The 18,794-nt window shown below is 37.6% G+C and overlaps 1 protein-coding gene across 2 annotated transcripts in view; it reads right to left on the bottom strand.

Moving 5' to 3' along the window:
- FAF1 (Fas associated factor 1) overlaps positions 1-18,794 on the bottom strand; it is a 309,253-nt gene that overhangs the window by 50,375 nt on the left and 240,084 nt on the right. Inside the window, exons 14-15 of one of the 2 annotated variants that reach the window (XM_073357756.2) lie at positions 4,573-4,709; positions 1,375-1,463 (exon numbers count right to left, since the gene is read on the bottom strand). The exons of the other annotated variant lie outside the window; for it this stretch is intronic. Coding sequence (XP_073213857.1) covers positions 1,375-1,463; positions 4,573-4,709 — 226 coding nt within the window. The remainder of the gene's footprint in view (positions 1-1,374; positions 1,464-4,572; positions 4,710-18,794) is intronic. 2 annotated transcript variants of the gene reach the window in all.

The raw sequence follows: 18,794 nt of genomic DNA, 5'->3' as shown, positions 1-18,794 counted from the left end.
AGGATTTCCCGGCATCCAACAGTGTAGTGATGACTTCCCATCACTCAGTTAACAAGATAGTACAGAATCTTTGTTAGTTAAATTAAAAAAACAACAACAATGAAGTAAGCTTCTAGAATGACCCATCAAAATAAATCACTGATCTGATTTTAATTAGAAGCATAAGACACCGTTCTAATTTTAATTTTGAAATTTGTTGTACACCTTTACAATAACAATAGCACCATACTCTGCACTCCCATGCTTTGCCAAGACAAAATCTATATTGTTACGTACTGAACAGTTCAATACAGATTTCAGACCTCAGAATCTTCCTCAGTACTCTCACTTGTAACCTGAATTTTATCTTCCGATGAAGGCACTTAAAATAAATAAATAAAAAAACCAGACTACTTGCAGTTAAAACGCAATCAAAAATTCAATTATCCTATGCCTTGGATTTGTCTTGTAACCCTCATATTAAAATTTGTGTTTAGTATTAAAGGAATTAAAGTTAATTTCTTTACCAATGAGTTATGGGGAACACAAATTAAGATGAAAAAATTAACTGGGAAATATACATGCAGATAGTGTGCACTCACATTATTATACAACATAATCAGTAAATCTGGTACTAATGAGTCACAAGACTTAAATGTGAAGAATGTGTTTAGTGAATTATTGTCAATCAATGTCTACACACAAGGATAACAATAATCTTGAATGGCAACACACCTATTATTACAAATTCCTTACTAAGTACTTCATTACTTCAAAATGTCACTCTCAATTTATAGAGTAACAGATAAACATCTCTCTACTGTATACCTGGCTTGTGTCTACTTCTATGTAATTGAAACACTGACTGTTTCTGAAAACTTCATATTATCACTTACACATCATTTCGTTTCAAATGGTGATTCAATGGCACTTTACAAGTCTGTTTGTTCTAAGGCTTCCTTTTAAACCGAGTATTTTATTCTCTCTACATATAAGCATTTAAAAAACATCAAACTACTTTTGTTTTCCATCTGTGACTTTAAAGGTAGACATGAGGAGTGTTTGTAGTTGTCATTTCCTGGTATGATCGTATTAACCTAGTATAATACTATTGGAAATGTAAACTATTACTCATAACCAATATTCTGAAAAAGAAAACAAAGACCCTGAAAGTGACTAATAAAGCCAATATGTAACAAATTGCACTGATCTTTTGAAGAAACCAACTAAATAAATAAAGGAGATTTACTATTTTCCCCCTCCCTAATGGAAGATGTGGATTGAAACACAAAGTAACAAACTTTACCGGCACAAAAAGTCTTTTCTTTGTTTATCTTTATATTCCCCATCATCCTCGAAATCCATTAGGAGTCTGCAGTAACTGTCAACTCTCACCTCATCCTTTATGTCTTCTTGCTGCTGAGCACTGAAGATCTCCATTGCAGCCATCAGTCTCATCATTAACTCATCCACTGTTGTGTTACCTAGCAACAAAGGAAGATAGCTGAACTTCATATTATAAAAGTTATTAAAAATGGAAAGTCATTCGAGAATTAATCCATAAGGAATAACTAGTGTTTGAAAAATGGCCGATTAGAAAATACTAATATCTCATTAGAATATTTTTAATTTGCCTTTTTGTTTAAAATTTTTAAAATGTTTCACCAGCAAATCCTAACATGTGCAAATGTAGTCTGAATTTTTCAGTGGTACAAATTAGAATATTTGTTTTTGTACCAATTGGTAGCATCTCTAATTTATGTTAGAGAAAAGAATGATGTGTGAGAATCAATGACTTTTTTTTAGCTTTTTGCAACTACTATATATCATTATCTATCTAGGTAGAGCTAATCTTAGGTCACATGGGATAGGACATTACTATTAAGACTCTGTTGGTGGCTAGGTTAAAAATAAAGAAGTTAAATCTGGAAGAAGAGCATTCTGAACCCACACGAATGATTCACCTCAACATTAAACTCAAAATCAGTTTTGTTTTCAGTTGTAACAAGTTTTATTTTTCCGACAGCATATCTATTCCAGACTGACTAGCCCTGGACATGGAAGTCCTACATCTATACATAAAACAAATCCAGCATAGGCCCCGGAAGTGGATGCTTCCCCATGCTGTCCTAGCAATGTGTGTCAACATTCTTCAATAGGGTTAAAAGGTCAGTTCAGTCTCCTACCATGATCCACTTAGTCTTTGGTTTCTCTCCTGTGACTGCTAACCAGAGTGCCAACTAGTGCCACCTGTGAGGGTGACTTTGGTATGAGGCCACTTGTCCATTAGGATTAGCAAAGACTGTAACGTCATCTAACATGAGCAACTACACAGCCTTCTGATGAGAATACATTTTAGTTACTGTCAACATGAGCTAGATTTGAACTGGTAACTGGAGGTAAAATTTTCAAGAATGCCTAAGGCACTCAGGAGCTGAATTCCCATTTTCCAAAAATTGACTTAGGCCTTTAGGAGCATAAGGCTTACTAAAAGTCATTAAAACTTAGGCTCCCATGTGCCTTTATCATTTCTGAAAAGGTGCTTTTGAAAATTTACTCCTACTCTAGTTTTGAAAGGTTTTCTATATTTCATTAGTAGAATCATCTACTCTGCAAACAGCAACAATTGTATTTGTCCTGCTACACATGCATATAATTTCATAGGGCACTATGCATTTGATGATACAATCCTAAAAGGCATTCATGTTGCATTTCTCTAGGAAACATAAAACACAGCAAAATTTAATGTGTGTGTCAATTTTTTGCTATAGGTTCAGTCCCAAAATAAAAGGATGCATTTACTGGGGTAGATCACCATCTTAAAATTTAAGGAGCTAGTACCAGAAATCCCCACACATAATGAAATATACACCCCAGAGACTGAAGTGAAGTAATCTGGAATATTTTATAACAATTCTTAGACTCTGATTCAGCAAGATACTCACGCACATGACTAACTTTAAGCAAACAAGCACCATTGACTTCAATGGGATAACTCACATGCTTAAAGCCACACACATGTTTAAGTACCTGGCTGAAGTGGAGCCTATAAACCAGAGTAAATAATATAGTTATTTAATTATTTGTACGGAATAAGCAGATTTAGTAGAGCACAGAACTATTTAACCATGCATTGTCCTTAGGGGAGACAAACTCTGTGGTAGTTGGTAGAAAACGTAGATTTGGAAGTATCCTGTTTATATTTATTAAAAGGGAAAGTACATGCATAAATAAAAAGGTTTTAGAGTAACAGCCGTGTTAGTCTGTATTCGCAAAAAGAAAAGGAGTACTTGTGGCACCTTAGAGACTAACCAATTTATTTGAGCATGAGCTTTCGTGAGCTACAGCTCACTTCATCGGATGCATACCGTGGAAACTGCAGAAGACATTATATACACACAGAGACATGCAGAAGACATTATATACACACAGAGACATGGTCTCTGTGTGTATATAATGTCTTCTGCAGTTTCCACGGTATGCATCCGATGAAGTGAGCTGTAGCTCACGAAAGCTCATGATCAAATAAATTGGTTAGTCTCTAAGGTGTCACAAGTACTCCTTTTCTTTTTTCATAAATAAAAAGTAACTCTTCTGGCCAACTGATGGAAGGAGCACTGGTGATTCCTCCAGAGGAATTATCCATTTGTCCACTCTACAGAAGGAATCATTGGCAATGAGAGAAGCCAATGATTGCAACAGCAAACAGCTTTTCCTTCTCTCAGGAGGGGACCTGAGGCTGAGACTCTCCCAAGAAAATGCAAGGGGACTAGAATGAATGAGCTAGGTATAAGAAACAAAGCAAATGAGACAGAACTTCATAAAGGAAACTTAAGGGTAAAGCAAAACAACAGGATGGAAGGAATTCTGCCTCTTCGATGCATTTTAATTTGCAGAGTTATTGAAGAATTGCAATCTAAGGGACCATCCAAACAACCCTTTCTCACCTGAACAATCTCAATGAAGTCACTGGGACTACTTAAATAAGAACGAATTACTCAGGTAAGTAGCAGAATCTCTCATTATTTGGACATTATATTAGCAACTTTGAGTCTGTTGAGGCCCCCCATTCTACAGTCAGATCTACGCAGGCGGGCTCATGCCCAAATGGAATCCACTAAAGTCAACAGGGATCCATGTGATCGCAAGGTACCATTCACACAGATCTGATTGCAGGATCGGGGCCAAAACTAGCTCACACTAAATAATGGGGTTAATCGCAGCTTGGTGCTCAGCATTTACAAAAATCAATGCAGCTTCCTACATATGGATTTAGAAAACTATATTTAGCTCCTATTTTAGAAATGTTGGCCCAGACAGTTTAATATTAATGCAGTTCTCTATCTGAAAAAATATTAAACCATGATTTTATTATGATTATGTCAATTAAATCCTTTAGTGTTACATAACATAGCATATTTATGTACAATGGCTATTTATCTTTCTGTAATGCAGTTTTTGTTCTGTAACAAGTTAATAATAAACATCTTAAAAATCTCATGACGAACACTAAGAATTAATAACAAAGAGGTCATCTGACAGTCTCAATACCCATATAAGAAATAGGTTCCCACCGTAAAGGAACAATTATACCTTGTATTACATTCAACACCTCATTAGATGATCGTTTTCCCATAATAATAAGGAAAAGTGGAAACTGATCCGTCTTCTGAGTTCGAATAGTTTGGGCTACAACACTCCCAAAGTGTCTAGTGCACATTGTCAGAAACCTAAAAAGTATAGAAAAACAATGTAAGTTTACATTATAGAGTTTCTTTAAGTTACAGTGGGTTTTTTAGAAAAGAATTCAGCCAATACAAATCTCTTCCTTAAAGAAATATTAAAATTTGACAGTTTACTTCAGAGCTATATATAGCTTAAAACCTGGACTGCTGTGTTCAGTTGTGGAGTTCCTTATCCCTCAAAATTTATCACAAAAAGCCCATTTTCAAAGATGATAGATTCCAGATGGGAGGCATAATAATAAACTTTAACTGACAATGACAGTGACTTATTTGATGGAGAATTCCATTTTTCTGTTCAGTATCTAGCAAACTGTGCTCTGAACAATACAAAACTAGAAAAAATAAACAATAAACCAATTTTCAAAGATGACAGATTTTTTTTTAAATAAGTGAATAAAGAACATTACTTAAACTATGAAAAAAGTATAAAATTACTATTACTCATTCAAGAATCATAATTTAACAATAAAAACATTAAAATGTTTTAATAGGTTATAAAACTAAAAACCTGTACTTTAGAATTGTATTTTCTTTCAGAGTAGTAGCCCCTTCAGTTTCATACTTAGTGTGGTCTAAAAACAATAATTCTATGCTTTTGACTAAAAAAGTCGCTTAGATATTAGCATACAGAAGTCTAGCATTAGTATTCTTAACACGATCTTGAATAAATGAAAAAACTGATAAAGCTTTTCTCTTCCATTAGAGGACTGTTTGAAATTAGCATTTCTTTCAAGAGAAAAGGGTAGCTTATGATATGTTTTCAGATCTGATGGTAAAAAGTAAATGTCATAATAATAATGAATTATGAAAGACCAAATGCAAATATAGAATGCTTTAATAAGATCCAATTTAATAAAGTCTGTAAAAATAATGGACTTTTAATAACACAGGTCACAAAAGGCAAAACAGTGGAAAATCTGAGGACTAGCCACTGGTACAGGCTTATTAATTCTTAATTATGTTCATGAAAGGCAACTTAAATCGTGTGTTTTCTTATGCCTTATGATAATATTTTAGGTAACAACTGCTCTGAAATGTGTGCTCTAACTGATGAGCAAAGTCCTGTTGTCACATGCACTAGAAGGCAAATCTATTTGAAAAGACAAACTGCATTAAAATGTCATGTGCTCAGAATCATTTGATATCAAAATCCAAAACAGAATCAAAACACAAGTTTTGAATCAGTGTACTTCTGGTTAATAAAATGGCTCAGAAATTGGGCTGAAAATTGAAAAAGTCCATTATTGCAAAAGTGGATTTGGAGTTGAAAGTGCCCAAAGTGTGGGGGGAAAAAAATTGAGCCAACTTCTGCTACAACAGAATCTTAACATGGAGAAAGGACATCCTTTAGTTTGGCAACAATAAGCAGGGCGTGGCTATTAAAAACCTTTCAAAGACATAAAATGCATTTCTGGAATTTTTCAATTGCCTCCTTTGTTATCCAGGTTTACTAGATTTTTGCAGTCCAGAACTATTATGGGTGATAGAAAACCTGCTCATTTAAAAACCTGTTAAAGTTATGAGACTATACCATGACAAGCATATGCCCAGACATGAGAAGTGCTCTTATTCTTTTCATGCTACTAGACTGCATAGGTGTCACAGAGTAGCTTCCCTTTACATTACGAGCCAAGTGAAGTCCCCTGAACAGTACCATTTCAGAATGCTGACGTACTCTGGAAATCTGGAATATTGCACTGAATTCCGAGTACCATGTTACCAAAATGATATTCACTAATTGAAAGAAGCTTGGTTAAGAGCAATACAAATGATCAAAGGACTAATTTATTAGAAATAACTAACAAGCTAAAGACACCTCGTTTAGCTAAGCTACAATAAAAGGGGACCTTGTAACAGCCTACACATACACACACTTCAAGTAAGGAGAGGAGTTTTAAGTGTGGGATGAAATCCTGGATCCATTGAAGTCAATGGCAATACTCCGTGGCAAACTGACTTCAGCGAGGCCAGGATTTCAGCCCCAGGGTATAGCTAGAAGTAATGAAAATAAACTAAGAAAATGAAAAGTTGAGGATGTATAGCAAGGAAAACTCCCAGTCAGTGACATGTATTAAGACTGTTGAACAGTCTCCCAAGAAGTGGTAGAAGTCTCGTTGCAGAGGACTTACAATTTTACTGGACAAAATCATAGAAAGACATAAGATAAACAAAACTAGGAGGGAGTTAGACTGCATGACTTAATAGGTCTTTTACACTCTTAAACCAACAGGCACACAAAACACACACAAAATGTAAAACTCTGGTCATTTTCTCATTCAATTCTGCAATGCAATGATTATAAAGTGGATTGTGCGTACACAGGCTGTATTCTTTCACCAAAATATCACACAACAAACTCATTAAGCATACCATGCTACCAAGCAGTTATCAGTACTACTTTCATACTTCTGAGAGAATTAATAGTGGCATAGAGAAAAACAAGTGTTTTATTCTCTCTCTCTCCCTCACAAGGGGATTTTCTCATTCTCATCTAGATAAAAGTGTGCCAGTTCTTCCAGTGGATCGCCAAAGCTGCCAACAGAACTCACATTACAAATACCTGTGGAGCTCATCAAAGAACCAGATGTCACTACTGGAAGACTTGTTTTCCACAACAAGCTGGATTACTGTGATCTCCAACCAAAAGTGGAAATGGAGGAGTACTGGCAGAAAGGGAAGGTAAATGGCACCCTACTAGTTCCTTTGTTTTTTAATTAAAAAAATATTTAGTGTGTACGTGGGGGACATGATTTAGGGTGGGGTGGAGAAGGATGAGAAAGGCGAAGATTCTTTGGGGGGAAAATTCTATAGGAAAAAAAAACACTCCTGCAAGAAAGTTACAAAAATAAACTGCATAAAAATAATTAAGTGTTAAAGCAGTAGCACATTCTCCACTTCTCCTGGGAACTTTGAGTAACTAAATCAGAACTTATTAAAGCTTGGAAATAAACACATAGGCACTGACCACAGTTTCAAAAAAACAAATGCAAAACCAAAAACTGAAACAGGTTCTGACGATTTCTTTTCTCAATTCTTCTAAGTGAAATTGTCTGGAAAGGGAATAGGATTATTAGACATATCAGATCCATCAGTTAAAATCAATCAGCAGTGAAATATCGTTATCTAGGAGAAATAAAGGCATAGCTTTTGAAGGCCTGCTGATGGTGCAGAACATACACACAGACACACACACACCCCAATTCCAAATAATACTAACAAGGTGTTCCAGTTCCCTCATAAATATTCTACGTGTATGGGTCTCAGAGTAAATCAGAATTATATTTCCTCATACAAGAGGATAAAAGGCCACAGGAAATAGTTGACTACTTGAATAAAATCTCTGCAAGAACAGCTGATGTCACATGACAAATCACAAAAAACTCTAATTTTCAGTAATCTCTTGCAATTTTATCACAAATTAGGCAATATTTGATGTTTCTTTTAAATCTTCAGCTTCTAAATCCTGTGATTGAGAAAATCTCAATTTTAATTTAAATTTTTTTTCTGGCCTTTGAGGTTGCTGAGACAAGCACGAAAACATGAATTGTAATGGCTCAGAAGCAAATAAAAAGAATCCAAAGTTTATTGTTTTTAATAGCTCGTGATTTTTAAGCCAAGTTCCTGATTTTTGGTGGCCCAGTGCATGATTTTTGACTGCTTAAGGATAGCAATACTCTATTTTTTGACACTGTACCTGGTTTTATAATCCTAATTTTCCCTAATTCCTTATTCTGCTTTATATTTGAAAAGATTCTATAGGTCACAGTTTTGGGGCCAAAAAAAATCTAACATATCTTAATATTAGGATAATGCATTCAGAAGAGTCGTTTCCAAAGCTAAACATCTAGGTCATTTTCATATTTGCCTCACCCCACCCCATAACAGACACAAAAACAACACTTCAGAAGCAGCATTACTGGGAAAACTCATGAAAGGAGCTTGAGTAATCCCAAAGAAGAAGCAGTGTATGAGGTCATGAGCGTACGCACAGACACGTATTTCACGCTATCTGACTCCTAACCCAAGTCTCAGAGCAGCAGAGGACCTGCGATGAGTGAACGCTTACTTGAGATCTGCAAAACAGTGTCAGAATAGACTTTGTGCAAACTGTATGTACAAAGGTAAGTGAGAGCTAGGGCTTGGCTCCTTACATAAAACAAGTCAAAAAGGAAAGCATCTCCAGGAAAATGAAAAAACGAAGACTCATCATTAGTTTTAGTCACTCAGAAAAGTTCTTTTGATCTTCCAGCTAATTTTGGGACCACCTTTAAAAACAATCACCAGTCCCAGAGCTGGATTCTTATCAGTGGTGCAGGACATGAATATTTTTGTTTAACAGTACAGATTTCCAAGTTTTAATGCCATTCGAAAACACAGAGGAGGAGACAAATGCAGGATTTACAAAATAGAAAAAAAACCCACCCAAATAAAATGCCTACAATGTATCTTTTTTGTACTAAAAAAGGACTGATATGTTGTGATCACCATTTATCATGCTGACCAGTATTGTCTCATTACTTCCTTAGGCTTCCCCATATGTTGCTGTATTCACCCGTTTTTGTCTTATACTTAGCTTGCAAGCACTTGAGGGCAAGAAGTGTCTTTTTGTTCTCTATGTATGTACAGTGCCTAGCACAACGGGGCCCTGATCCACAGCGGGGGCCCCTAGGTGTACCACAATAGAAATAATAACTAACAATGGTGTGTAAAATCGAAAACCACAATGTCAAATACTATAAATGTTTGACAGTGTTCCTTTAATACTTCAATTTAAACAACACGGTAACAACAGAGGGACATCTAGACTCTTTCTTATAAAGAGGTTTTGTGGATTAGGGATTCAAACTGCAAATCACACCTTTTGCTCTGTAATTTGAGAAGGGCTTCAGCATTCATGGCCATGGATAGCCTGGTCACAACAATCAACCACCATTCTTTTTCTGCTGGATCATTTTGGCATTTAACACTGGATCATGAAGTACGATTCACCTGCTTATGGGACCTGGCTCAGTTACGTGGAATTGCTTTAAAATTGGCTCTGGTTGTTCTTTTTGGGGTGATTTAGCACAGGACTGACCGTTCTAGAGAACTGAGCTCTCTATTTGCCCAAAGAGGTATAACACAGGCAGCAGCACGGCCTACCTCTGTTAATCCTGATCCAGTCAAACCACTTCTAGGAGAGAGAGCAGTTGAGCGCCCATGCCCATTCTGCCAAGAGAGATGATAACCATGACACTGTTTTTAAGAGATGTGGCCACCTGAGTGATTAATAACTGGATTGAAACCACCAATTTATTTCACAGAGGGAACAGAATAGCCATTATATGGTAACAACTTTTAAACTGATGGTATTGAGGTGAACAGCAACACATATATCCCATTACCCATCTCAGGACTCATCCAGTTCTCCAAGACATTAGGATTTTAAAAAACATGACTGGCTATTAGTGCATAACCTGGTTTAAGCGAAAATATTTCAAATAGTTAATTCTGTTTTATCTTTAGATTAAATCAATAAACTCATTCAATTAAAGGTAGTGTAGAGTAAGTGGTGCTTTACCACTGAACAGCATACTCTGAATGCACTGAATGGGATCCTGATTTTCCTATTATGGACCCTGGTGCCACTGTCTTGCAAGTTCTTCATGGGTTCAGAGAAAAATTTAGTTTTTCCCTTTCCTTTCTCTTTCTGTAAATAAGGCCTAGTGTGCATATTTAATAAAAACAATTTCTCCAGCTACATCTCCAGATTTCTGCTTCTATTCCTTCAAAGTCTAAGTATTTTATTACATAAAACTTGCCTTATACTAACAGAAGAAATTTTATAGAATTCCAGAATTTTCAGTCAAATTATTTAAAACTGTTACCAAGCTTTAAAAGAACAGAGAGAATTTTCTGAACACAAATGTTTCCAATAAGATATTGAGTACCAATGCTCAAAACACCTATAGGACTATTCAGCATCACTTAATATCTGTGTTTTTCAGAGGCCCTATTGTACTTTTGCATATGTTTTTCTAACATATCCCTTATGTCTGAAAGGTGACGTTATTGATCTCTCTCATTTTTTTAAAAATGATATCGAAACAGAGAAAACGAAGAAGTCCCATTGGTCTTCAGTCCTCAACCCAACTAAAGCTGTTCTGAAAAAGCAAGATTTATATGTTTATACATCTCATCAGGTCTAACTTACTTAAAGAAACCGTAAAACTTTAGAAGCATCTGTGATGTTGGAAAAGAAGTTGTAGCCTCTTTCTAAAGCACAAAGAAAACTACGGTGAATATTATATATGCAAGACTCCTAATTATTTTTTATATTAATTTTATACTCTGCAAAGTCAACATAAATCTCATATGTATTAGGTATTTAAATAAAAAAATGTTAAATCTGAGGCTATGCAATAGTGTATTAAACAAGCTTGCTATGTATGGTCTTCATAGTACACTGTTAGCAACTTAACCACTTAAGTACCATGCCTTCTAGGGCCGTAGTTATTGACTTAGGGAGGAATGAGAAACAGACACAAGCGTGTGGTTAAAAAGCTAAAGGCTGCATCTAACATCAAACTAAGGGAGTCCCCAAACTACCCAGCAGAGACTGGTCCAGTGGAATTTGTGGCAATGGCCAGGAAAGCCCAAAGCATGAAAAGAGCAGGTTACACTTAGTTTTCACATGCAAAACATTTAGGAATTCTGCTCCAAAGCAGAGATCTCAATCACCCCTCCTTCATGCAAGGTTAAAGGATACAGGAGAGGGAGGTCTCAGTCTGCATGAGACACGGAAGCTCTCCCTTCATTATGCAGGGTACAGCATGATTAAGACAATACCCTTTATCTGCATGCCAGGGTTCATACTCAAAGTTGGTCACTGCTAAACCAATCCCACCATCCACCACTGGACACCTGATAGAATAATTGATAAAAATATAATCAAAACATACCCTGCTCCCTGTCTGGACTACTAGGTTCCAAGAGGAAAGCAAAGCTGCTCCACTGCACTTGACAGTCAGCAGCGGGAAAAATTTCTTCCAGGGGATGCGTGAGCCCAAAGCACACCAGAAACCTAGTACAATAAAATCATAATGCAGCTAACCACAACAACAAACACCACCACCACCACAAGGGGTGGGCAGTTTGGATGCCAAAGCAGCATCAGCCCTAACCCAGGAGGAATGCTATATGCACTCTGCATTTACAGATGGGAATGCCCCCATTCAATCAGGGATGTTGTGAAGAACAATAGCAGTTGTAGGAGTAGGCCGATGTGCCCCTGCGTTATCTCCCAGTACCATCCATGTCCATGCCCTCTAGTTGGGTTTTAGGTCTTACTACATAGTATATAAACTGCTCTGGTTTTATTAGTTGATTCACTTCTTCTGGTGAGGGATTCTGGTCAAGCATCCTCAGGAGCTTCAATACCATTTGACCATAAGGTTTTACCGAGGCAGCTTTGTAGGTTTAAATGGAGTTGTGCTTGATTGACTTCCCTTTTTTCTCTCTGAGAGATCCCAGAGGCCAGTGTGTGGCACTTGCTCTTCTGCCTCCCTTCTCTCGCCAGGGGAACACAGAGTTCTGTTCTTTCACGGTCCCTCTTCAACAAAGGTGAGAGGCTATGAGAACTGAGAGTGCAGAGGCTGCAATGTCACTGATAGGCTTATGACCCACATCTTTACATCTCCTTTTCATTACACTTCATTTGAGTGGCCACATCTGGCTGAGATATGGTTGGACAAGAGATAGCTGGCTAAGGCATGAAGGTGTTAAGATAGATGTGTGGCTGGTTGGCTACGAGAAACCGCCAGAACAGTAGATGATTAGATGTGCTTCCTCAGCTAAAGGGATATGCCTGTCTTTTGTTAACACCATTTATTTTCAAATTGTTAGTCAGACTGGATCCTCAGTTCTGCTTGGATATTCAGGTAGCAACAATGGCCACGATAGCATTTGCGTGTGCTGAAGAACTTATCTTTACATTAGTTAAAAAAGTGGTAGGCACTTAAAGAAAAGAGAAAAGGACAAAGTCCCTACTGCAAAGAGCTCGCAATCTAAGTTTAGACATCATAAACGAAGTACTGTGACCTTTCCTTCCAGATGTGGACTTCACCACATGACTTTGTCATTTCAGACTGGATTACTACAATTTACAGTATAAGGGGCTCTGCCTGAAGACCACTTTCAATTTCAGCTACTGTAGTGTATACGCTGCTACCTGTTTTCTTAAGAGTGTTTTGTTTTTTTTGTAGGGAGCACGTTACAGCTGAGTTCCAATTACTATACACGTTTCCAATACATTTGTGGGTTCAGTTCAAGGTGCTGGTTTTGTGCTATGAAGCCCTATGTGGTTTTAAATCTTGTATTGGCTTAACTAATAGACCAACTCTCCCTTGCTCCAAGTCAATAGCGAAGGGCAGTTCTGACTGATAGTCCTTATATATGTCCGGGACTGTAAGCACAAAATTCCCAGCTCTGGATCTCACTTTCCTCAGTGATCCAGCTGATCCCAAATTAGTCTACCTTCAGTCAAGTTCTGTGTATTCACCGAGGCTTTTGCCTTAAGAGTTTGAAAGGCAACTGGATGTGAATTTAATTTTTTACTGGTGTGGTTTTGAGGTGTTGATACTTGATATGTCAGATTTGCATGTTAATTTATATAGTTTAAAATTTTTGAAATGTGCCCAGAGGATACACTCTTACTAACTGAAAAAAACACGTATATTAATCAGATCAATGGAGAGAATTTACTTTTATTTTCCTCGCTCATGTGCCCCGACATAATGTGGAGCCTAGCAATCATGACTAAAACAAAGTAAGTTTTAGGTTTTTAGGCTTCTGAGTCTGTTTAACAAATATTTTTAAACTAGAAACTTGAAATCATCTCAAAGAAAATGCATTTTAAAATAAGGATATTTTACCTTTCCTGATGAGTCTCTGAAGTATTATAAACAGTTTAACCATCATCTATATACAGGCTGGGTTGTTCTCAATCTAAAGAGACAATCACCTTTTATCCTTTTCCTTTTTTCTTGTCTCAGTGCTATTAGGAAACTATTCACAAGCACAACCCTGAACAATGCTATGCAGTAATTATGACTAGATGACAAAGAGATGTGAACAATTACTGAGCCCATTTTGAAACCCTACACTAATAAAGTCATTAGATGCTGCCCTTGCCATGATCCTTCTAAAAGCTTCTGAAGTTACAAGAACACACAGCATTGTTTGTAGGGACAATTGCTGCTGGCAGAATGCAAACCTTGAGTTAAACCATGCTGCAAATTGATCTTGACATTCTGTTAAGACCGCCACTAAAATCAAAAGCAAAGTAGAAAAGGAGAAAATGAACGGGTGGGATTTAATCATGGAACAGGAGGGTTCCCTCCTCACCTTCTTTCCTCCTCCTCCTCAAAACAAACCATAGAGAAAATGACAAACTCGCCTGGTGTTTGGGAACCTTTATTTTTAAAACATTAATTAGACTCTTGACCTGGTTGATTCTAGTGACTAGCACTGTATTGCTTTTAAAGGCTATTAAACAAAATGTTGCAAAAAGAATAGATAGGTTTGACAAAACCTTATAAAAAGCTTGAGTGTGCACTGAAAGTCTTAATGCCCAAAGAACAAGACTATCTGGTTTGCAAGCTACCTATACAGAATCTATATTCACCCCCTGGGAAGCAGTCAGAAATTAACAATGATTGAGTCCAGAACACATAGACCCCACACCTGCAGTATGTGTGTTGGAGGATCAAATTTGGACTGGAGAGCTAGAGTATTACGGTCAACTGGTCTTCATCCAGGCATGCATCATTCATTAGGTTAGTATTAAGGGTCAGCAACTGTGAATATGGCTAATCCTTGATGATGGAAATTGCAGGTGAGGACAACCTGCTGTTGAGAAGTGCTTTAGTCAATTAACTCTTTCCTAAGATTCAGCAAAGTGAAAAACTATCATTTGAACATTAAGACTAACAAGCACCTGTCAGCACAACTGAGAAAAGTTGGCAGTGTCTTGAAATATTGCACCCAAGGGCTTCGGGTTCAAAAGCTAAGAAGCTAACAGACACTCTAGTTGCTTGTTTTCTGTGTTTGCTCATGCATTATATATACATACACACTAGTGAAAGTAACCTTTATTTGGCCCTACCTTAAAACTAAACTAAAAATGCCCAAGTTAACATTCTCCCAAAGAAGTTTTTTTTATATAGTGTGTGTATGTGCTTATGTATTGTGTATATAGATGTACATATACATTACTGTGTTCACTCATGCACTATACACACACACACACAAACACAAAAACAATGTTATTCAGATTGCAAAGTCAAGCATCTGAGAGCTGGGAAATGGGAGATTTACGGTTGTCCATTCAACCTTCACTGTGTCCCCGTGTGTCTATGCAAGAAGCAGAAGTCCTACAGATAAAGTATTTTGTAATCATGTAATTAAAGACCACATCATAATGAATACATACATGGGGGAACAAGTAAGATTACAAAGACAACTATATATCTGGCATTTCCTAATTTGTGAGTGCCTGACTTTACAACCTAAACCTTTAACTTAGATTTTTATTTTTATATGCAATATCCTAGGGGGTTTTTTTTAAAGGAAAAAGTTAAAACAAAATGTATTAGGTACAACTTTAACAGCTCCCTCATCATACATCATCATCCGCAGGGTTTGAACCTAAACTTTCAGTACTGCAGCATGGACTTATACTATTTTATCTACAGGAATAACAATATCAGCTGGAGAAGGCAGTTATTCCAGAAGGGCAGTGTATGGTCTGGTGATGCCATATGCTGGATCTAGGAGAGTCATTGGGAGTATTCTGGCCTGCCTGTCTCTTTCCCCCACACATTTGGTTCCTGTTCCATGTGGTGCCACCAGAGTGGGGGGTGGGCTGCTGTGGCCATGCACTGGGTCCCTGTGGTGTGGTCAGAGCTTTCTCTCGCCATCACTGCCCAGCTACACTGACAGGTGTTCCCAGTGCAGTACATGTTGCTACTGTTTTGGCAGTGGCATGGTCCCAGTTCTTCAGGATATTAATAGTCAGTTATTGATTTGCCATAAGGAACAGAAGTGACAAAGGGAAATGGTAATTTTTAACAGCTTATAACAGCCAAACCTGAATGGAATTTAATAGGGCAAGTGCAAGTCATGTCGCTAGCCCTGGGGCTTTGTCTCTGCTGAATTTCAAAGACCTCCTGCAAACAATGGAGGTGTTAGGGCTTCGCAAAAAGAAAGAAAGGAAAAGAAAAATAAAGGTGATCTTTATAATGGAGAGCATTAAACAAACTAAATACAAGGGTTACTACCACTCTTTCTGCAATAATGCACGAGCACGTACAGCAATGTATGAAAAACACACTTGAAAAAACATCTTTAATGAAAACATTGAGAATGGTTGAAAAATGCCCAAGTTCAGATAATATCAAATAAAGGTTACTCCTCTAATTGACATATATTCCACTGCAGCTGGGTGCCCAGACTTGTATCTGGAATACAGTGCATTGACAGACATCTAGTCTCCTTAGCCCTATGCCATGATGGAGGAAGGATTCATCCTCTCCTCTGAACGTCCTATTGAATCACACCCTCCTGGTAGCCTCTCCCCCCCAAGCCATCTAATTCCAAGGACAGCAAGATAGTTTCACATCTCTGTCTTTCTTTAGTTTTTCTTCTGGGCTCAGTCTGAGCTTCCTAGCAGTTTCTGATAGTAGCTGGATTTTGCTGCAGTAAACAAGTGACATGACTATAGATCACCTGCTCCAGGGCATGACACATGATTGGTTCATCTTGTTAGCCCATGGGATTAAGTGAACTTGCTTGGCCTTGAATAGTATAGGTAAACACTGAAAGGGGAGGGAAGCCAATGATAGTAGAGGATGACTGTAGGTTCCTCATCCCAACTGCTGCCAGGATCTAGTATTACTCTTAGGTATTATCTTGCTAAGTTCCATTGTATATTCTGTTGTTGTTGCCATGTTGGTCCCAGGATATTAGAGAGACAAGATGAGTGAGGTAATATCTTCTATTGGACCAACCTCGTTGGTAACAGAGATAAGCTACACTGAGCTCTTCTTCAGGTCATAACTCAGCTCGGCGTAGCTCACAAGCTTGTCTCTTTTACCAACAGAAGTTGGTCCAATAAAAGATATTACCTCACCCACTTTGACTCAGTTGTCTCTCTTGGCATTTATACATAAACTGTACTCAGCGATCCCAATCCTAACGAGTAGTTGCATATTTAAACATAGAATTCAGGGAATGGAAAAGCTAATGTTATAATAGCAGCATTAACTGGTCCACAAAGCACATATACAGTGTTTTTGATAACTTAGCATATACAGTCAATCTACCTTTTTGTTTTAATTTGTCAATTCACCAACAGCAATATGTTTTCATTCTAGGGTTAAGATTATTGCCCCACTGACATGTCAAATAAATAGTATTTGTTTGTTTGTTTACTGTCATTAGTACCAAAAATCAACTAAAATGACTTAACAGCTGACCCCTAAACTCTAACTCACAAGTAAGAAAGTTACCAAAAAATTAACTTTAAAATACAGGGAATAAGAAATCTGGAGGATTCTTGTACAATAAAGTAAAAATACTAGGTTTTTCTCCTAAATTAAGTTACCTATTTTATTACTTCAATTATTTTATACTTTTAATTCTGATTCTTTTATGCCAATGATTTTACAATTTATAAGAAACTTTTTAGCCAATCTCAGCCAAATAAAACAACAAAAACAATCAGAACTTGCAGCATTTACTTAAAGTGATTGCTCATTACCCTGTAAAACTTGTATCAGAGACAAGGAGCCCTGAAAGTCGAAATGGAACATCTAGTTTACTGTATTAACTAGAACTGTCCTCCTATTTGACAGTATAACAGTCCACATGTAGGTGTAGCTTGAAAACTTTTTAGATATAAAAAATACATCTCATAGTCGTAGTGCTAATTAACTGGCATGATTTCTTGTGTCATTGAGTGCAACAGCGAACACCAAACACTTGGGCTTACAAACTCAGTTCCTGCTTTTGTTCCTGCTGAAGTCATTTATAAAACTCCCACTGACATACTTCAGTGGTTGCTGAGTTGATGGGGCCACGAGGGTCGAATCCTGCAAGAAGTTGAGCACTGTTGGATTATGGCAATGCAAGCTTGGCTCCAAGCATATCACAACTGACTGAAAAATGTTGTTAGAAAATGGTGAAAAATCTCAACATTTCGAAGCTGTTTCTGTTTCATAGGGCTCAAAATGGACACCTTTTAAACAATATTTTAAATCTAAACCATTACTGAAACATTTTTCTGATGATGAATAGACACCCATACGACGACTTCTGATTAGAGTTCATTTAAAAAAATAACTATAGGTAGGACCCTACCAAAATCACGGCTATGAAAAACATGTCACGGACTGTGAAATCTGGTCTCCCACTGTGAAATCTCGTCTTCTGTGCTTACACCCTATACTATACAGATTTCACAGGGAAGACCAGCGTTTCTCAAATTGGGGGTCCTGACCCAAAAGGAAGTTGCAGGGAAGTCACAAGGTTATTTTGCAGGGAGGGGGACGGGGTCACAGTATTGCCACCCTTACTTCTGTGCTGATGTCAGAGCTGGGCAGCCGAGAGTGGCGGCTGTTGGCCGGGCACCCAACTCTGAAGGCAGCACCCTGCCAGCAGCAGTGCAGAAGTAAGGGTGGCAATGCCATACGATGTCACCCTCGCTTCTGCGCTGCTAATGGTGGCAGCTCTGCCTTCAGAGCAGAGCTCCTGGCCAGCAGCTGCTGCTCTCCTGCTGCCCTCCTGCCGCCCAGCTCTGAAGGCAGTGCTGATGCCAGCACAGCACAGAAATAAGAGAAGCAGTGCCGTAATCCCCACCTACAATAACCTTGCGCCCCCCCGCCCCCAACTCCTTTTCGGGTCAGGACCCCTACAATTACAACACCCTGAAATTTCAGATTTAAATAGCTGAAATCATGAAACTTACGATTTTAAAAATCCTATGACCATGAAATTGACCCAAATGGACCGAGAATTTGGTAGTGCTCTAAC

Source organism: Lepidochelys kempii, chromosome 8, assembly GCF_965140285.1.
Source record: "Lepidochelys kempii isolate rLepKem1 chromosome 8, rLepKem1.hap1, whole genome shotgun sequence".
In the NCBI taxonomy this organism is placed as follows: Eukaryota; Metazoa; Chordata; order Testudines; family Cheloniidae; genus Lepidochelys; species Lepidochelys kempii.
Note: the sequence above shows the minus strand (reverse complement) of the source record. Positions and strands in the feature narration are given on the sequence as shown.